The sequence below is a fragment of the Pongo abelii genome, chromosome 6 (genome assembly GCF_028885655.2).
Source record: "Pongo abelii isolate AG06213 chromosome 6, NHGRI_mPonAbe1-v2.0_pri, whole genome shotgun sequence".
NCBI classification, from domain to species: Eukaryota; Metazoa; Chordata; class Mammalia; order Primates; family Hominidae; genus Pongo; species Pongo abelii.
In genome coordinates this window covers 42,906,558-42,926,881 of record NC_071991.2, presented here as the reverse complement: position 1 = coordinate 42,926,881, position 20,324 = coordinate 42,906,558, and the positions used below count along the sequence as shown (strand labels likewise).

The following is a 20,324-nucleotide window of genomic DNA, read 5'->3' as shown; positions in this document are numbered from 1 at the left end:
TTAAGGCCCACACAAACCTCATGGGCTGTAATAAGATATTGCTGATGTTTTGGCTGATATGCACCAGAAAGTCCTGGGAGGAAAGTGGCCTAGAGACTGTAATGAATGAGAGCATAATGTCCTGCACTTGAAGCCACACAATTAGAAAGTGAGAGGACTACAGAAAAACCAGCAGGGCACTGGCATTTTCCAGGTGAGCATTCTGAGCTGACAGTGAAAATAACGAATGAAACACGGCAGAGCAGCAGTGGACTTTATTTGGAAAACCTTGTTTTCCTGGAACTGAAGCTAACCTCTGGGACGAGAGGTTTCAGAACAATGAAGAATCAACAAATAAGATGAAGAGATGCCTACTGACAAAGACAGACAAATTCCATACCCTGGAACTGGACATCTTCCTGGCAGAGGGAAACAGCCTGCTCTAAAATGGGCACAATCAGCAGTAGTTATGAACATTGGCTTTTCTACTTGCAAAAGAAAGATTTTAACTTTGCCTGACAGGAAGGAACACTGACCAAGAAAACAGTAAGTTATGGATTACTTTGCTACGGATGCTGGCTATACCTCTTTAGGATACTTTTTTTTTATAGAAAACCAAGCATTACTTTTCTGTGAATGGAATTAAATGTCAGGAATATGCATATCTTTCTTACCTAAGGCTTTGTTTTATTATAACAGCAAGGATCATGATTGATGCCTGAAGGCAGCCACAGATATTGCCAAGAAAAAATGGGGTAGTAAGGGGAAGAATCTCAAAAAAATTCTGTGTAACAAAAAGACAGAGGAACCAACCTCTGTCTTATTCCTTTCTTCAAATGTTTCCAAAATTTATTGTTAGTATCTCCATACAAATAAATTAATTTTCAGTTTTATAGTAGAATTTAATTTTAAAAATTCCTTTTACAACCAACTTTTCTAAAAATCCAGCATAGGATACCCAAATAAACGTGCATCTCCATTCATTATATTTTCATTCATTCATTCATTCAAACTTCAACAGATACTGATTGGTTGGATGCCTATTATGTGTCTGCATCATGCTAGGCATTCAAGAGGCAGTGTCAGCAGCACAGGCAAGGGAAGTGGACATTCGTTATTTCCACAAACAATCACCTACTTTAAAACCATGGTAAGTCCAAGAAAGGACAAGCCCACGGTGTGAAGAGAAAGCCACAATAAACCCGGTAATTCAGAACAGAGGTCAAAAACACATGCCCTGCACAGCATCTACAAAACACAGGAAGCCAACACTTGGTTTTGTGAATACCACAGTGTTGCAATTATCTTAAGCTGTTTTTAAGTTATTTCTAAAATATTATTTTTAATTAAAGTAGAGCACATACTAACTTTAAATGATAGAGGGAAAAGGAGGGATTTGCAATTAAATGATAAATAATGGAACTGACACATTTTGTTTCTTTTAGTAAATGGGTTCCTGAAAAGCAACATCAACTTATTCAGTGATTGTTTGCCCCAAGGACAGTAGACACCCAGTGCAATATGGCTCCCAGCTCTGGTTGGTGGCAAATGAGCCTGTGGTGGCTTGGAAACAACAAGAGTCCAGAACAGCACGAGCTTTGGAAACCAGTCAAACTTGGGTTTGAATCCCAACTCTACCACTAAAGATGCAAACTCTGGAAGGCTATTCATCTTATGCAAGCCTCAATCTTCTTCTGTAATTACTACCATAGTAGGAAAAGCAGTATTAAAGATTATTAAGGACTTACTACAGGGTTGGCTGAAATAAATAATAAGTAAATAACAACTTGCATAGTCTATCAACACTTATCCACACTAAGTTTTGCCAGAAAGTCTCCTGCCAAGAGTGAGACTGGACTGAGGCCGAAAACAAGTGGCAAGGCATGCATGCAGAGTGCTGGGATCAGATATGAGTACCAGCGAACTACAGCATAAGATCTGCTCAGGTGAGGCAAGTTCAGCAGTGTGAGAGCGTTCTCATAGGTGCCAAGTTGCAAGGTAGCTCAAGGGGTCAGATCAAGGGGTCTGGACGGTGTTGTCAGTGAGTAGCTATGGTCTGAGCAGGAAAGTAATCTTGGGGGCATTTCAAGAAGATTAACAAGGCAGCGGTGTGAAGGACAGACTGGAGAACAGAAAGTCTGAAGGCCATTACCATAGTCCAGACATGAACAGGACACCAGGAATAGAATGGATGTGATACTTCAAGAAACTGTGTCATTTTCTATGGGCCGAAGGCAGGAGAGCAGGCCTGAGGAAGGTAGAAAATGTTTCAAATAGCCAATATCAGGTGCATGAGACATAGCAACAAGAAATAAAGTTCTAGAGCACCTAAGCTTCCCTGAACCTAAGCACCTTTTCTACCAGCTAGCTCACCCAGCTCTGCTCTTTCCTCAGCTCGCTCTCTTTAGTCCAGGAAAAGGAGCACAGAAACCAGGTGGGATGGCTTAGGTTTGCACAGTCTGTGACGTGATCATGAGCATTGCGGGTAAGCTGGAAAAACAGTAGATGACCCATTGTGAGCAGTGCACCAGTATGGGGAATGCTAAAGCAAGATCCAAAAAGTAGCCACCCTAGCGCTTAGCTCCAGGGTATAAAGCCCTGGACATCCAGGAAATAGGAGCCCAAGAAAAGGAATAATAGAAAATGGAACCAATAAAGGTAGACACAGAGCTTGTGAAGGATAAAAAAGTGTGCCAGATACTGAAGACTCCCACAAACAATGACAGGGGAGATTTTACCCCACTATTCACTGCATGACAGGAATTTCATCTGCCATCTATGATAATATCATGGACTCTTTCTGGAAACCAACCCTTTTTCTCCAAATGCGTTATGCCTCACTGTGCATATCTGGGCCCCAGAAGACTGTGTCCACTGTTATTATAAGCAGGAAGCCAGCCAGGTATCTTCAGCTGTTGAGGAACAAGATTTGGGCTCAACTGTTCAGTGACCTACTTAGCTTTATTTGGTTATATGACCACAGAATATAGTTCTATGGTTATGGGAGCAAAAACACAGACGGAATGAATAAGATCTAGTATTTGATAGCAAAACAGGGTGACTAAAGTGAACAATAACTTATTATATATTTTAAATAACAAAAAGGGTGGAATTAGAATGTTCCTAACACAAAGAAATGATAAATACTTGAGATGGATAGCTCAATTACCCTGATGTGATTATTACATATTGCACGCCTATATCAAAACATCACTTGTACTTCATAAATATATACACCCATTATGTACCCATAACAATTAACATTAAAATTTTTTAAATTAAATATAGTATACTTCTAATCCCAACCAACATTCTATCAACTAATAACTATAAGGATGCCTGACATTTACTGAATGTCAGAAGAATCTATGGGCTAGAAACGTGTTCTCCCTATGAAGAAGGTACCACTGCCATCCGCACTGTGGAGGTGCATATCTGGGCACCAGGAGACTGTGTCCACATGAGATCATGCATCCCAGCCTGCACAAGAGAGAAGAGACATTCAGTTAAAAATAAATAAATAGGGCCGGGTGCAGTGGCTCACGCCTGTAATCCCATCATTTTGGAAGGCCGAGGTGGGCAGATCACTTGAGGTCAGGAGTTCGAGACCAGCCTGGCCAACATGGTGAAACCCTGTCTCTACTAAAAATACAAAAATTAGCCGAGCATGGTGGCAGGAGCCTGTAATTCCAGCTACTCACTAGGGAGGCTGAGGCAGGAGAACTGCTTGAACCTGAAAGGTGGAGGCTGCAGTGAGCCGAGATCACACCACTGCACTCCAGCCTGGGTGACAGAGCGAGACTCTGTCTCAAAAATAAATAAATAAAGCCCAAGGAATGCCAGGGATGCTCGTATGATGTCTGCATCTCTGGTGAGTAAGAAATACAGAAGTATGGAGCAGTGTGAAGAAGAAGAGGCAAGAACGATCCCTGGACCGACCAAAGCCCGCACACCACCACATCCTGTGCCCAGCACCGATGTCTTGCCGCTGTTGTTGCCAGCATGCCCAAGAGAAAGGCTGAAGGGGATGCTAAAGGAGATGAAGCCAAGGTGAAGGATGAAACACAGAGAAGATCCGTGAGGTTGTCTGCCACACCTGCTCCTCCAAAGCCAGAGCCCAAGCCTAAAAAGGCCCCTGAGAAGGTACCCAAAGGGAAAAAGGGAAAAGCTGATGCTGGCAAGGAGCAGAATAACCCTACAGAAAATGGAGTTGCCAAAAAAGACTAGGCCCAGAAAGCTGAAGGTGCTGGAGATGCCAAGTGAAGTGTCTGCATTTTTGATAACTGTGTACTTCTGATAACTGTACAGTTCGAAATACTATTTTTATCAAGTTTTATAAAAATGCAGAATTTTGTTTTACTTTTTTAAAGCTATGTTGTTAGCACATAGAACACTTCATTGTTGTTTTTGGAGGACAGGATGTATGTCTCTAATAGAATGTCTCTGAAGCTGGACTGATGTGGGGAAAACACCTTTACCTTTCCCTTCTAGTTCTGAGAGACTTCCTCTTGGCTCCCAGGAGGAGGGATTCCCTGACTTTGACACACATGTCCACCTTGGCACAAAAACCTTGTGGGAGGGAAAATCAAATTTGTTTTTATGTCCTCTCCTCCCTTTCCACCTATCAGCATAGGCTTAACTCCCTTAAAGCCAGACATCTGTTGGGACATGATCCCCAGTCATTGGTTACCAGGGTGTCACACAATCTAGACTTTCCGGTGATGGCACTGAGATGGCACCCCTCAAAAGAGCAGTGGTTCCATTTCTAGATTGTGGATCTTCAGATAAATTCTGCCATTTTCATTCCACTTCCTGAAAGTCAGGGTCGGCTTGTGAAAAGTTGTTAAACAACATGCTAAATGCGAAATGTCAACCCTCACTCTAAACTTTCCCTGTTCAGAGCATCAGATGAAGACTTATTGGGTTTTATCTTGGCTTTCTGATTATTGGTAGTCCATAGAAGAAGGGAGTTTGAAAGTTGTTGTATACTGTTAATGACTGTCTACCCATGTCCTGCCTGAAATACTATGATTGCTTATGGAACATATCTTTAATAAAGCTAGGTACAGTTTGGCTTGGAAAAAAAAAAAGAAATACAGAAGTGCTTTCTCAATAGCAGGTGTGTGTGAAGGATTGAATTGGTTATTACGGTAAAGAGGCTTAGGAAAAAGAAATGTGTCCTTCAGTCACTGCTAAGTGACACATCCACACTGTGCTGTTAAGTTCCAAGAACCCTAAGGTCACATGGCCCCTTGCCAGAATACACCTGTATTAACTCTTCCAGAAATCTAGTGGTGTAGGTATGTATGTGTGTGCAGGTCGGGGAGAGTTTTTTGTTTGTTTGTTTGTTTGTTTTGTGAGATGGAGTCTTGCTCTGTCACCCAGGCTGGAGTGCAGTGGCATGATCTCGGCTCACTGCAACCTCCGCCTCCCGGGTTCAAGCGATTCTCCTGCCTCAGCCTCCTGAGTAGTCGGGACTACAGGCATGCACCACCACGCTCGGCTAATTTTTGTATTTTTAGTAGAGAGGGGGTTTCACCACGTTAGCCAGGCTGGTCTCAAACTCCTGACCTCAGGCAATCTGCCTGTCTCAGCCTCCCAAAATATTGAGATTACGGGCTTGAACCACCGCACCAGACCAGGAGAGGCATAATTTTAAAAATAACAGAGCATCTGCAATAGTGAAGAAATAAGAAGAGAGAAAGGGGAAAAAAGGGGTAGGAGACAAAAATGTAAACCTTTTTTTTTGTGTTGGCCCCAAATAATTTTCCTACTTTTTTTTTTTTTGAGATGGAGTCTCACTCTGTCTCCCAGGCTGGAGTGCAGTGGTGTGATCTCGGCTCACTGCAACTTCCACATCCCAGGTTCAAGCGATTCTCCTGCCTCAGCCTCCTGAGTAGCTGGGACTACAGGCGCCCTGCCACCATGCCCGGCCAGTTTTTGTATTTTTAGTAGAGACAGGGTTTCACCATATTGGCCAGGCTGGTCTCGAACTCCTGACCTCAAGTGACCTGCCCACCTCAGCCTCCCAAAGTGCTGAGATTACAGGTGTGAGCCACTGTGCCCAGCCCATCTTCCGACATTTTCGGAAACTTCAAATTACCCCAGATTTTCAGTTCTCTGAATGGAAGCCAATATAATTCATCTCTTATTTTCTACCAAACTCCTGATAGCTCAGGTGATGTGGATGTTACATTAACTCTGTCAGGCCCCCAGGCTGCTATTAAGTGCCCTATAACACCGAGGTCCTACACCCATTTCCCTACAAGTAAGAGTTTTTGCCTCCCAAAGAGCCAAACTTGCACACAGCAGGGACATAGTGGGGCAGTTAGTTGCTTGCGAAAGAGAAACAAAATTTCTTTTGAGAGTGAGGTTATTTTAAGGTGGTCACAGGTATGCACAGTCAGTTTTATGCTCTCCGTGATTTCTTATCCCCTCTGAGAGTGGGAAGGAGTTGGCATAGAGATTTTTATTTTCATAGCACATTATATAATTTGGGGTTGGTGGCAAATGCTAACAACTGTCATACTACCCACGGCTATATTAAAAATAAGACCAAAATAGAGATTGTTGTGGGCTGTCTTGGGTTTTCCCTCAGAAGTCCTGAGGAAGAAAGTACCTCAAATGAACAGGGAGGGCATCATCAGCTCACAGAGCAGCCTGGGCAACACCAAGACCAGACAGAAACCCTTTCCAAGCAACAAAGTGGAAACACCAACAAACCCTTTTCATGAGACATACATTTCTGCAAGACCTATCTTGACAGAAGCCACCAGGTCCCAAACATGTCACATGTGTGAAAAATTCAAATTCAAACACGGAGAAGAGCAGTTTTACGGGACCCGCCTTCAGGTACAGTTCCCCCATTTAAGTGCTGAGTTAAAAACCTCTGCATTTTGAACAGCAGCACACGAGCTGATGTGGTTTAATTTATGTGATGAAATGTGGATGCTGGGTAAAATTCACCCAGGAAACAGAGGGGAGAAGCAGGATGCTCAACTCATAAACAACACTTATCCTAAGAAATTTTGGCCCTTTGAAACTGGGTGAATAAACTAAATAAACTGAAAAGCTTCATTAATACCCAGAGGATCAGGTCCAAGTTTTAGATCTGCAAAAAGAAAAAAAAAAGAATTAAAGCTTTCCATCTCCTTTCTAAATATGTGGGGATCTGTTTTCAACCCATTCATGAAATCTATCCATTTGTTTTTATTATATGAACAACTTAAAAATTGCCGGACGACCACCTCAATGCAGGAGGCACAGCATTGGTTACCGGAGTTGGCCAAAGCATTCTCCAAATCAAATTAGGTTTGCCTCAGTTACAGAGGTCATCTTGCTGTATGTTTTCAGGAATATTAACACAAAATGTATCAAAACACTAATAGAATCCATAAACACAGACAGCTAAAGCTCCACCACTTTTAACATGCCATAATTTAATAAGAGGTAAGTCCATGGTCTCATAAGGCCGAGGGTGTCCTTTTCAAGTTCCTTCCCTCTCAGCTACTTAAGGCAATTCTCAGAAGTCTGCAAAGTTATCTACATCTTCCCTTTACCAATGTTCAGCCATACACAGATATCACTTGTGAACTAAACAGTGTCTTTCCTCCGGGGATAGGGCCAAGGCTACAACATGCTGGTGTACACTTTAAATTGTAGGTCAATCCTCAACCTACGGCAGAATTCCCTATTTTGTGGGAGTCCCAGTTCTTTAAACTAATTCTAACTTTTGGGTTGGCTTTCAAAAATTACTATGTCAAGGAACATGCGATGCTGAGATTTCACTCAATAGACTGGTCAGAAGGACAGGAGGGAGGAGAGAGAAGAAAAGCAAGCGGTAGGGGAAGGAGAAGGAAATGACACCAGCAAAAAGGCCAGGGCTCTGGATTCATGGATGCCTTTTTGAGCAACGTTTTCATTAGCACCACCTAGGTGCACCCTTACATGGCTCTGGTCCTTTATTTATAAGGCTGTCACCTGTCTGACAGGTAGTTTTATATGTTGCAGTATCAAGGACCAGATGCCTTTTAGGAACAGTTTTGAGAATGACAAGTCACTTAGACACTCATTGCCATGACTCAGTTTTAAGAAAAATGACCAACGACTGAGCATTCCTAATGGGGAAGCTTTCCCATCTGATGGGTGCAATTCTGACTCAATGAAATGGGTGCAGGAGAGAAGACATTGAGAACTCCGGCTTTAAAAGAGGCCAGGACTCGTTAGTGAAAATAGTTTTGACTTGTTAGATGCCTGCTTTTGCTGGGGGAATGGAACAAATGATGTTTCAGGCAGGAGCTGCCAGCACATGAACCTCCTTCTAGCAAAGTGTATGATCTCAGAGGCCATACATGTTCATTTACAGTAGAGTTTAGATCAAAGTGATAAATGTGGATCTGGTGTACATTTAAATGCCATTTTGAAAGAAAACCCAGCTCGGGGCTTTCCCGCCCTACATACCACTGCGGATTCCGTGGTCAGGGTGATGCTGGCCCTTGAGTAGCTGCCGCTGTCTCCATGGAAGGACGGCACCATAGTTAATTAAATGTCCACTCTGACGGTAAAGTTCATTATCTAACACTGCAAGTGCAGTTATCAGAATATACTTGATGGGCCAAAGCTGTCAGAAGGCCCTCTCAAACACATAACAGGAAAAGATAAGATGAATTTGCCTTTCACACAGGGATTTTTTTCTTTTTAATGGAGGCTCAAAATACCAACTTCGCGTTTGCAAATATTCTCACCCCCTTTAAAGCTTAATCATCTTAATGAAATACACTCAAGGGCTTTTTCGCCTTTCCATTATTTTTTAGTTTCTTAATGTATATGTTAAGTCCCAAATAGTTTCCATTGATGGCAGCATTGAGTTCAGAGTCCTAACTATGGACTAAGCAGTTTTTATTTCCTTTCTCACTGAATTCTTCACAGCAGGTCTGAAAAGCCAATATACTTATCCTCAATTTTCAGGTGATGGATACAAAGTTTAGAGAAAATGAAGAGCTAGAAAGTGGCAGGGCCATGACTCAAAATGGGCCTTCTAATCACACCAAGTCCAACACACAGCAGCTAGAGACTCCTAGCCCCCAATTTTCAGTGTTTTTCTTAGACTGGTTTTTGATTGACGTGGGGAATCTCAGAGTTTCTGTGGGGCCCAGGGGGCCATAGTTTCTTTTCGCTCTTAACCATCCCAAACCATCCTTGCCAGCACCCTTGATTGTTCTGCTTCACTAAGAATGTGAAGCTGTCAAATTCAGGCCAGAATGACGTGACCATCTTGACACCTTGACAGTACACCACTTCCGCTGCAGCCAGGGGGCCCAGTGGCCTTCTGATTTCCAAGTTTAAGTTCTCATCAGCTTAACTGGCTCATTTGACACAGTAAGCATAGAAAGACAGGCTGTCACCACTGTTTAAGAGCTCCTAATGTACGTGGGATAGCTATGGGTCAAAACCCAACAAATCATTGTTTTGAAATAGAAACGACAAACTCAGCATTGTGAAACCCAAAACTCTGAAGGGAAGAACACCATTTGCGTGACCCTTTCACAGTTCAGCAAGGCTCCTTCAACCACTCTCTCATATAAGCCTCCTGTGGCCTTGGAGGCAGCCAGGGCTGTAGGAGGCAGGCAGGGCTGATAGGAGCTTCCCTCACCTGCAAGTGACAAGGCTCAGCCAAGGGAAGGAGGGACAGGACAGAGCACACCAACAAGGGAAGCTAAGGCCTCTGACTCCCACACTGTATTCTTTCATTCCGACTTCTATTAGAAAAAGAGATCTTGTCAATGAATGTGTCCTATGTCTATATTTCTATGTAAGCAAAACAAGAAAACCAAAAAGAACATGTGAGGAAAGCAATTTTCAGTGTTTTTCTTCGACTGGTTTTTGAATCACGTGGGGAATCTCAGAGTTTCTGTGGGGCCCAGGGGGCTACAGTTTCTGTTTGCTCTTAACCATCCCAAACCATCCTTCCCAGCACCCTTGATTGTTCTGCTACACTAAGAATGTGAAACTGTCAAATTCAGGCCAGAATGACGTGACCAAGACCAGCTGTAATGTACACTCTCTTCTTAAAGTAAGTGCTGGGGTTTGGGAGGTTCTTACCCTGGGCATTAAGGCTTAGGAGCACCTGCTTGTTATATCAGCTGGGTCCCTTCCCTGCCTTAAAGAGCAAAAGAACCTCAAGCAGAACAGATAGAGAACTGACATAACTTAAAATATTCCCAGATTTCCTATAGAAAAATATGGTCACTTTTCTAAAAATGCCACGAGGGTGACGGTTTGGCAGGAGCATCTCTTAACAATCAGCAGAAATCTACTAAATCCCTCCTAAAAGGTCCATTCTAAACAACGTTCCACAGTGACACAGGGGCCTGACTTTGATTTCTGAATAATTTGACTAGAAGCAAGGAAAGTCACAACAACATCAAGTGCAATAACTTTCTACCCCGTTTTTGGTTCCCAGTGTGAAATTTGCTGAAATAAAACTTGACAGCCCAAAGCTCCCGGGGATGTGTTCCAGATGAATTGAGTCATCCACACAAACTCACAGACACACGCACACATGTCCTGGACCCTCGCACTTACAGAGGGAGTTGTCTCCATCTGTATTTGACAACCCTGTGCCATGGGTCTCGAGGCTGAGGGCTGCTTATGGATGCAACTTTAAATTTAATTTGGGGGGGATGCTAATTGTGTGGAGTGGTAGGAAAATGCTGGCGACATTTTGACTTTAGCAGCCCCACTGCCCTGATCAAAAAATATCAGCTTTCCATCTGCAAGACATTTCTAAGGTGGACACCTTACAAATTGTTAAGGTGCAATTTGTGCACAGTTAGTTCTTTGTTTAATCGAGAAATCCGCCTGAACTCTGATTGGGCTGATTTCCCTAAGGCCGGGAGTGAAGGTTATTTCCTTATGCCTTTTGGGAGCAGCAATCTCTCTAATACGTTTCTGAATTATTCCAGCTTGTGCCGAGGTTGAACAGGAGAACAAAGCCCTGGTTCCACAGCAGAAAGACTAACTGAACTCCCAGCTGGGAAGGTTTAGGCAGAGATTTATAAGTACAAACACTGAAGAAATTTGCAAGTAATTGCATGTATTTGCTTTCCGTTGTGGGATGCAGTAAACCAGTATTTATTAAAATGCATCGGCGAGGTACTGTTTATTACCCCCTCTCCTTGATGTCTTGTAGAGAGGAATAAAGTACTTGGCTCTTTTCATTTCTTTAAATTAAGGGGGCAAAACAGTATTTCAAAGAATATAAGGAAGAAGCTGAAACTAGACATATACTCTGAATGGCTATTGCTTCTTACTTAACTTGGAATTGGTGCATGAACATGGCTCCAGATACGCTGTTCTGATTTAATCTTGCAAAGCTTAACTTTTTTTCTACATTCATAAGTTTCCATGAATCCAGTATTTGGGGATCAACAATTACCATTTTCTCCCATAGAATTTCTGTTATTATTCTTGGACTGCAGCCTGCAAACCTGAGTGCTAAATAGGCACATGTTCACGGGATATAAAATGACAGGCTCAGAAAGTTACAGCTTAATAAGAGAGTGGCTTAAACAAACCACCACCAAAAAGAGATATTATGTTCACTGGCTCCTGCATCTAAATTCCTGTGCCATCAGCTACTTTGGGTTTTAATTTGCCAATGACAAAAGGTCAGAAGAAACCAGACAGATGACTCTCCTTCCCTCTTCGACTTGGATCACACCTCCCCACCTGCCTCAGTGTTCCCCTTTTAATGACAGACCCAAATTGTTCTATGTAATACTCCTTAACACAACGGTCTCAAACTTTAGATGCATCAGCTTTGCCTAAAGAGCTTGTTAACACAGATTGCTGGGTCCCAGCCCAAGAGTTTCTGATTCAGTAAGACAGAGGAGGTGCACAAGAAGTGCCATTTCTAACAAGTTCCCTGGGGATGCAGACGCTGCGTGTCCTGGGACCACACGTTGATAAATGCTGGTCTAGAAAGCAAATAAGCAAAAGTTTGGTGCAGTGAAGGTAAGCGGTACCTACTGCCCCCGCCCCCAAAATAGCAAATAACAGAAACGAAATACCAATGTATGTTATTTTAGTCAACAAATGTTAATTGCAACCTGCTTAAATATATGGCTGACAACATTATCTCCATGTAGAATTCCCAAGCCCCTGCCCTCTCTTCCACATTGGTCTTTGCCTACTTTTCCTTCCATCTGATGTCCCTTAAGGATCTGGATGGGTGCACCAAGCTGGGGAGTGACAGCTTCCAGTTTGTATGTTTGCTCTTCTTAGAAATGCAGGATCCTCACGTCCCCACTTCCTCTCCCTCCATCAGCAGTGCACCCACCTAAGCAGTAGGCACCCATTGAATACCAGCTGCTATTGTTTTAAATCAGAATAAAACCAGAGAGCAGTAACAGAAGCTAGTGTGTGCTTCTCTGTCCCTCAGCACAGCAACTCTGGTTATCTTAAGTTCAGCATTGGTAATAAGTAAGCCCCAGATCTTAAAATTAAAAGGTACCAAGTAGCCACAAGTGGAAGGTTTCTGAGACTGGCAACAGAGATGGCAGCCAATCCCCTCTCCCCTTGGCTTGAAGGCCAGTACCTCCCAGGCTTCCGCACCTGTAACTTTAAATCAGAGAACATGCAATCAAGTTATCTCCCAATGTCTGTGACATGAAGACAAATGAATTAGAGATCCTAGAGGAATATTAAAATGAAAAATGCTATTTGATAAAAATAAGCCAGACCAGGAAATCAGACAGCATGCTTATATATATTAATATATGTTATATATTGTATATATTTTATATTATATATATATATGTATTTTATTGAAAAAGTCCTGGCTTTCACACAGTCTTTCCAGTTATAAAACCCTCACCTCCTGATCACATAAAATCAGATTTTTTATGATTTTTATTAGAGAAGAACCATGAGGTCTGTATGTATAACCACAAATTGGCCAGAAGTGATACTGTTACAACAGGAAACTAGATTGTTCTGTGCCTCAGGTATTCAAACTTCAATCACTTAAGAGAGAGAAGAGCTTCATACCAATACGGGCTCTCATGACCAAGTGCATATAGGATGTCAATGTCTGGATCCAGATGCTCGACCCTCATACAATCATCTGAAGCAGGTACTTGGTGTCAGGAAGGAAGCTGAGGGGTTAAGTGACTTACACAAGTCAGCCATCAAAGGGCTGAGACTAGAATCCTGTCCTTTCTAATTCCAAAATCACATCTGATTTTCCTCCAAGAAACCAAGTCACCAGCACCTATCTTTTCTTTATTAAAAGCATGCGCAAGTCAAGTATAGTCTAAAAGATAATCAGCTCGTAAAACTGAATAAGGAAATCCAGCTGTAGTAATCCCCTCTGTACCAAATGCTGAATCAGAAAAGACACCTAGCTTTCTGATAATCAGATTTTCCTACAGCCTGAACAGGGTGAAAAGTTATCGAATGTAGAATATTTTTACTAGAACATGCAAAAGTGTCTTTTAGACCTTACGATCAAACTGTCCAAAAGGATAAATCTGAATATTAATTACAAAACTTGTACTACTTCAAACTTTTTATTATATTCTACACCTCTACTGTTTTCTTATGGTTATCCCAAGTGCTAACAAAATATTAGCATTCATATTGGTAAAATCAATTGGCAAGTCCATTATCAATATTTATTTCAAATGTGTATGTCTGAAGTATGCGTTACTCGTCCCTTAAATTAACATCTTCCACTTTGATGGGACAATTGGACAGACCAGGCCAACACTTTTTTCACAAGTAATTAGTAACTCTATTTGCACATTTCTGGAGAGAGAATTACACTCAACCAACATTTCTACATCCTGAATCTGCTAATCTCAGCAATAAGACCTTCCTTTAAAACACATGCAGGGTCTTGACCAAAGAGTAATGATAGAAAACTAATTCACAAACTTGGTGGTTTTTCTAGCAAATTACAGCAGTTTCATATTTAGTAAAGTCTATATTTTTGTTGACAGTACACACCAAAATACATATGCATTAAAATGCATACAAGGGTGTATATATTTCTATTTCCTAAAAGGAAATTCAGAGATACAAAAACATAATTATACAAATTATCCTTACTTCTTGTTGTTAATTCAGTTTAGGCACAACACTTGAGAAATAAATAAAAATTCTCCATAGCATAAAATAACTGGTATTCAATCTTTACTTATTGGGGAAAGTACTAAATTGATGTCATCATAAATATTCAATTTTATTTTTAAGTAATTACCAAAAGTAAAGTGTAATTCAAAGAATGGTCTGATGTGCCACAACCAGCTGTGCAAATGTACAGGATCTTTTTAAGATGGAAAATGTAAGTGCTTACCAACTGAGAACTTGAAGAAATTGAGATTGACATCTGACCTTTAAAAGCAGTGGTTCTCACACTTTATTGTTTAAAAACTTGTTAAAAACACAGAATCTAAGATCCAGTTCTCAGGAATTCCGATTCAGGAGTCTGGCACGAAGCCAAGATGCTACATGGTCACACCAAGATCCACAAGGTTGGTTCTGTTACTACAGTTTAAAGAGTCACCTTCAGAGGCAAGGCCCCTGATGCCCATCAAGTCATCATTCTGCTTTGTTCGATTCTCCCACAGCAGCTGCCTCTCCCCACTGTCTTGTCTTGCCTTCCATTATTTACTCACTCATGGGTGGAGAGGAGTTACCCTTAAAATAGGCCATCTCAAAAGGTGATTTTCCTTTTGATAACTGTCAATCAATGTAAACACACAACAAAACAATCCCTTGCAGAAGTTTAAAAGCCAAACACATGTTTATCTCTAGAATGTCAGCTGGCCTATATGACTATATCTTTTTCCCTCACTAAACTGACTGCAGGAGCTTAGCTTGCTTCTGCTGTTATTTTAAAGATTACTTCAAATTTGGAAAGAGTCTGACCTGCAGAAAATGTGGACGACACTTATTGTGGAAGTGTGTACCAGTTACGGTACTCGTTTTATTTCTAAGTGCTCCTCTTCCTAGAGAACCAAACCAACACCGGAGAAGCTAAGCAAATGCAGTCAGTTGGATGTGAATTACCTTTTGGTTGCTGACAACAGAAAGTTACCCTGAACCACCGAACACGGGATGAAAAGCGTCCGTATCCTATTAGTAATTCTAAGAATCATCTCTGTTCCCAACCAAGTATGGAAAGCCAAGTACAGTATCATGGAACCAAATTCAAATACTGGTCTCAAAGTTCCCGACTTGCTTGCCTTCAAGTGCCACTTGAGAGATTTTAAATGACAGTGAAATGCTTTGTTCAACTAAAAATTCAAAGTGTTGGGACAAAGTTTATTTCTGAGACTTAAGAGATGGTTTTTGCTTTAGTTGTTGCCATTGGTGCTGCTGTGTGTGTGAAAAAAGTCAGAAACAAAATCTGCCACTTTTCTTTTCCTAAATGATGGTATTTAAAATAGCAAGTCTAATAAAATCTAGCGGTTTGATTTGCTTGCTCAAAGAATATATTTTTAAGATGAAGTGTTCCAAGTAGATGTAAGTTATGCCGATAGATATTTCATAAAGACAATGGGTCAAAAAAATTCAACAATCCCTTCTATAGCCAAGCTATGGCAGATTTTCTTTCAAAAAAGGGACAGAGTTGACAGAGAATAGAGTGAGGAAGTGGAAGCTGACAATTTAGTGCTAATGGTATTGCTCGCACAATAGCAAAAACACAACAAGAGTCAGCAAAGGGTGCTGCATGCTTACAGTTCTCACGCTAACAAGTATTTTTAAGTACCAACAACTTGGAGAGGTAAGGGGGAAAAAAAGGCTGCCATGGTGCCTTGTACAGGTGGCGCCAAGGTCCCTGTCTGGGCCCTTGGACAAAACCATCTCATGTAAACCTTAAAGAGGATTAATCCTCAAGCAGCACTGTAATGAGACCTTAAAAGGCTGAACAACAGCAGCAGACCATGGAGGAAGGCAGTCATCTGCTCCCCCAAGTCTTGCTAGCAGAGTTACATCAAAGCAAACGGGCAGCAGATAGCAGGCTTCCACGGCAATCCCTTATCTCGGCTCCAGCGGACACCGCTACTGTGATTGTCTTGAACTGCCACCTGTCCCAGGCATCTTTGAAGGCAACGCTAAGCCTCTGATGGATCTGACCTCCTTGAGCTGAGATCCTTTTATGTCTTTCTTCATTTTCTGCCCTGCGACATTCTTCCCCTGCCATGCACAAGACATGAAACAAAGGGAGTTCTCACTCCTGACTCACTGTCCCCAGTCATTTGAGAGCAAAGAAAAACAATGTTCAGGATTATACTCTGCCCATAATACGGAGCTGTCCTCAGGAGACAAGCCTCTTATTTTTGAGGGTATAACTATATACAGCATTTACGTGCAAACGCTGTACAATGGGGTTCGATGGAGCTGGGCGCCAAGATAGGAAAGCTGCACGTCTGAGATAACTCAAAAACACAAGGAATGATCATACAGAACTCGATTAATAAAATCACATATTTTCACAGGAGGAATACAAATATAAATACTGAAATATTAAAACATGCTTACAAAATCACTGCACATTGGGGCTTGAAAAAATAGCAGCACACAAATGTCCTTAAACCTGGTTCAACTTAAAAGGAATTTTTTTAAAAAAATGAGAGAGAAAAATATTTAAAACATACATATACTGCAGGTGAGAAAAGTTTGAAACCTGAATGGTAAAATAGTTCCCTCTGAGACCTTTCTAAGAGGCTAGAGGTATCTGACTTTTCCAAATCATACCAGAAGAAAGGGTAGTGCCTGTGTTTCTCTGAAAAGTTCTGACATTTGAGGGGAAGGAAAACTGCTGTGATCAAATTCATTCAACACAAGACTTCTCGACATCCACTTATGCTGTCACACAAGTCTGTCTGCACACATTGCTTTAACAACGCTCACCTATGTGACTATTTCTCATACTGAGTGAAATTGTAACACGCCTCAGCAAGTGATCTAGAGTGGTATGATTTTAATACTTTGCCTCATTTCATTAAAGATTTCAGCCAGCATACAAGAATTCACAAGGTAGAAAATGCTAACTAAAGAAAAATCTGATCAGAGAACAGTTTAGATGATCAAGACCTAGAGAAAGTTAAGAGAGAATATGCAGGCCGCAATCCAATAGAGTTGGAATAACTAAGCAGCAACTTTAAATCTGAGTTTCCTGGTAAGCAATGAGTAAAGGAAACCAAAATCAGCCATATGATATATCCTGCAGGAAGTCACATAACCACCCTATCTTATATCATGGTCTTGTGTTTTACCTGCACAGTATTTAAAATTTTCAGAAAAGTATACACCTCACTTGACATAGACCAGCAATTCTATAGCTACCATGACAACATTCTTCTAGTCTGGGCTTTGGTCTGGGTTCCAAAACCCACTTATTAGAAGAGGGTCAGCCTAAAGGGCTGGGAAGCTGTGGCCTTCTTGTTTCTGGATTACACGGCTGTCTCCAGCCCAAAAGAGTGAGGACCCCAGAGAAAAACCCAATGACGAGGGTCAGTCCACAGCCAGCCCCTGAACCATCTACACTTTACACTCCCACACTCGGTATGGCCTCCTCAACTCTGGGGCTATTCCAGTTCTTTCAGTTTGGATTTTTTTAGCTTTCAATTTTTCACCAGCTTTCAACCACACGGTCTTGTTCTCTGATTGACAGCCTATCTTCCCACTTCTGACATAGCTCTTGATTGCAGGCACTCCTTCTGGTAACAAGCCTTTTTAACTTCGGCCAGAGAGGCCCAGCAGTACGCGGACCTCAGAGCTGATCCCCGGCTTGCAGTAGACAAACTGCCTCATGCTCTTCTGTCCAAGCTGGGATAAAGATGTTTTTCTCTGACACCACAGCCCCTTACACATTTTTCAGAGATGCATGATTTGAAAAAGAAACACACTGACATGTACTTCATGTGAGGTGGGCAGCATGTATTTGAAGCTCATAAATCTACCCACTTCCCTCTTCTCAATGAGATCTGACTTGCAAAACTGTTTGCAGACTGTGGTGCCTTTAAACAGCACACATGAATCCCCATGATTCACTATGCCCATTTCTTAGACAGGGCCAGTTTCTATGAGGGAATAGCCTATTTCAATACAGTGCCAACTTAAAATCTTTAAACTCCAGTAGTGTTTGGGACAGACTGAAAATAACTTTTCCAATTTTAAAGCAACCTTTTATAGCGTATTTTTATTTCTCCAAGTTCATGATTTTTAAACAATGCAGTAGGCATTAAAATGAACCATGTTAAGAAACAAATGTAGGGCCTGGCGCAGTGGCTGTCGCCTGTAATCCCAGCACTTTGGGAGGCCAAGGCAGCAGATGGCTTGAGCTCAGGGGTTAGAGACCAGCCTGGGCAACATGGCAAAACTCTATCTCTATAAAAAAATACAAAATTATTAGCCAGATGTGGTGGCGCATGCCTGTGGTCCCAGCTACTCAGGAGGCTGAGGCAGGAGGATTGCTTGAACCCAGGAGGCAGGAGGCAGAAGTTGCAGTGAGCCATGATCGTGCCACCACACTCCAGCCTGGGCAACAGAGCAAGACCCTGACTCAAAAAAAAAAAAAAAAAAGAAAAGAAAAAGAAAAAGAAAAAAAGAAGGAAACAAATTTAAAACAGGGTGCCAATCAAGTATCTTCAAATAGACTTAATATACAATAAAAAAATAAAATCAAATAAAGCACACATATATAGGAAGATGTTAGGAGAAAAACTTACCTGAGTAGCCAGTCTGTAATAAGGTAGCACTCAATTTAAGACACAGTTTGACAACATCACCCACTTTAATTGTCTGCTATGGTATTAGCCAGAATTCAATTATTTGATTTAAATTTCTATCAACCTATCATGTATTTCTATTGAATACTACCAGTTGGATATTGTTGTTACTGTTTTTAATCCATTTGGTTAAAGAAAAATAAACAAAGTGACATTTTTCTCAGGAAATGAAAGACTAGCTCTTCCAGTAGCAAGAAGTTAAGATTTTCAAAAGACTTTTTGGCTTTTGGATCGCTGTCTTTGGAAAGCTGCCTCTTTAATCTTTGTAAGTAATTCTACAAAATATGATACTTGCCTAGTTTTTATCTAGGTAGAAGTTTAGAATTAAATTCATTTATTTTCAGGCTTCTCAAATTTGTAAAATCATAAAGAGAATAAAATACATCTTAAAAACTAAAAGAAAGTTATAAAGAAGGATTCAGCAGTATCAGAAGAGATCTTAAATGTGCAGAGGGAAAAACTGTCAGTCAGACAGCCCATGAGCCATCCTTGGTATGTCAGTATTTTTTTTTAGGGTGAGAACCAAGGCATCAGAGAGGTGAGGGTAGAAATGGAAGTCAATGGGTTTTAACAAATTATCTCACTTAATTCTTGTTATCACCCTGTGCAGCTGCCATTTCCACTCCCATTTTAGAGATGAGGAAGCCAGTCCAGTATCTAAGAGCTTGCTCAAGATCACACTGCCAGAAGGTGGCAGAGGTGGGCCTGGGTCCTAAGTTTAACTGACACTATTGCAGTGTAGCAGAAATGCAACATATTTAATCTATCATTTCCAGTTCAGGATAGCAAGCTGGGCAAACATATTTCTCGCCTGTCCCTCTAAAGACCTCTGTGAAATGAAAAACTGGAAGTAAGTTTTGTAGTAATGATAAAATAACACTACCAACGAATAAAATTTACCAAGCCCTTACTCTGTGCTAGGCACTTCTAAGAACTTTATTTATATTAAGCAATTCAATTCTCAAAATGAACCCATGAGGTCAGAGCTACTCCGGGCCCCACTGTATAGATGAGAAAATGGGGGCTCAGAAAGGCTAAGTAATTTGCCCATAATCACATTGTTAGAAGTGGCAGAATTAGGATTCGAACTGAGGCAGTCTGGTTCTATGGCTGAAACTCTTAACACAGTCAATGAAATACATAAAATTAAGATAAAAAATTTCAACCCATTTCTGCAAGACGCAAAGTGGGTAAGACTGGAATTACAGGTGGATATGACGCGTAGAGAAGCAGCAACCTGAAATATTCTTCAAGAGGGCAAAGAAACAGGTGGCAGCTAGTTCACCTAAGAAGCCATGGGCTGGGTTGGGCGCGGTGGCTCACGCCTGTAATCCCAGCACTTTGGGAGGCTGAGGCGGGTGGATCACGAGGTCAGGAGTTCAAGACCAGCCTGGTCAAGATGGTGAAACCCCGTCTCTACTAAAAATACAAAAAAATTGGCTGGGTGTGGTGGCAGGCACCTGTAATCCCAGCCACTCGGGAGGCTGAGGCAGAGAATTGCTTGAACCCAGGAGGCGGAGCCTGCAGTAAGCCAAGATTACG

At 41.5% G+C, this 20,324-nt stretch overlaps 2 protein-coding genes across 7 annotated transcripts in view; one reads left to right on the top strand and one right to left on the bottom strand.

Moving 5' to 3' along the window:
- GLI3 (GLI family zinc finger 3) overlaps nt 1–20,324 on the bottom strand; it is a 275,490-nt gene that overhangs the window by 147,035 nt on the left and 108,131 nt on the right. The window lies entirely within an intron of this gene.
- LOC100439219 (non-histone chromosomal protein HMG-17-like) lies at nt 3,982–4,206 on the top strand. The gene has a single exon (XM_054559277.1). The coding sequence runs from the start codon at nt 3,982–3,984 to the stop codon at nt 4,204–4,206; it is 225 nt and encodes a 74-aa protein (XP_054415252.1).

Bases quoted from the DNA above. Each gene is read 5' to 3' on its own strand.
- LOC100439219 (XM_054559277.1), top strand. From the start codon at position 3,982: ATGCCCAAGAGAAAGGCTGAAGGGGATGCTAAAGGAGATGAAGCCAAG.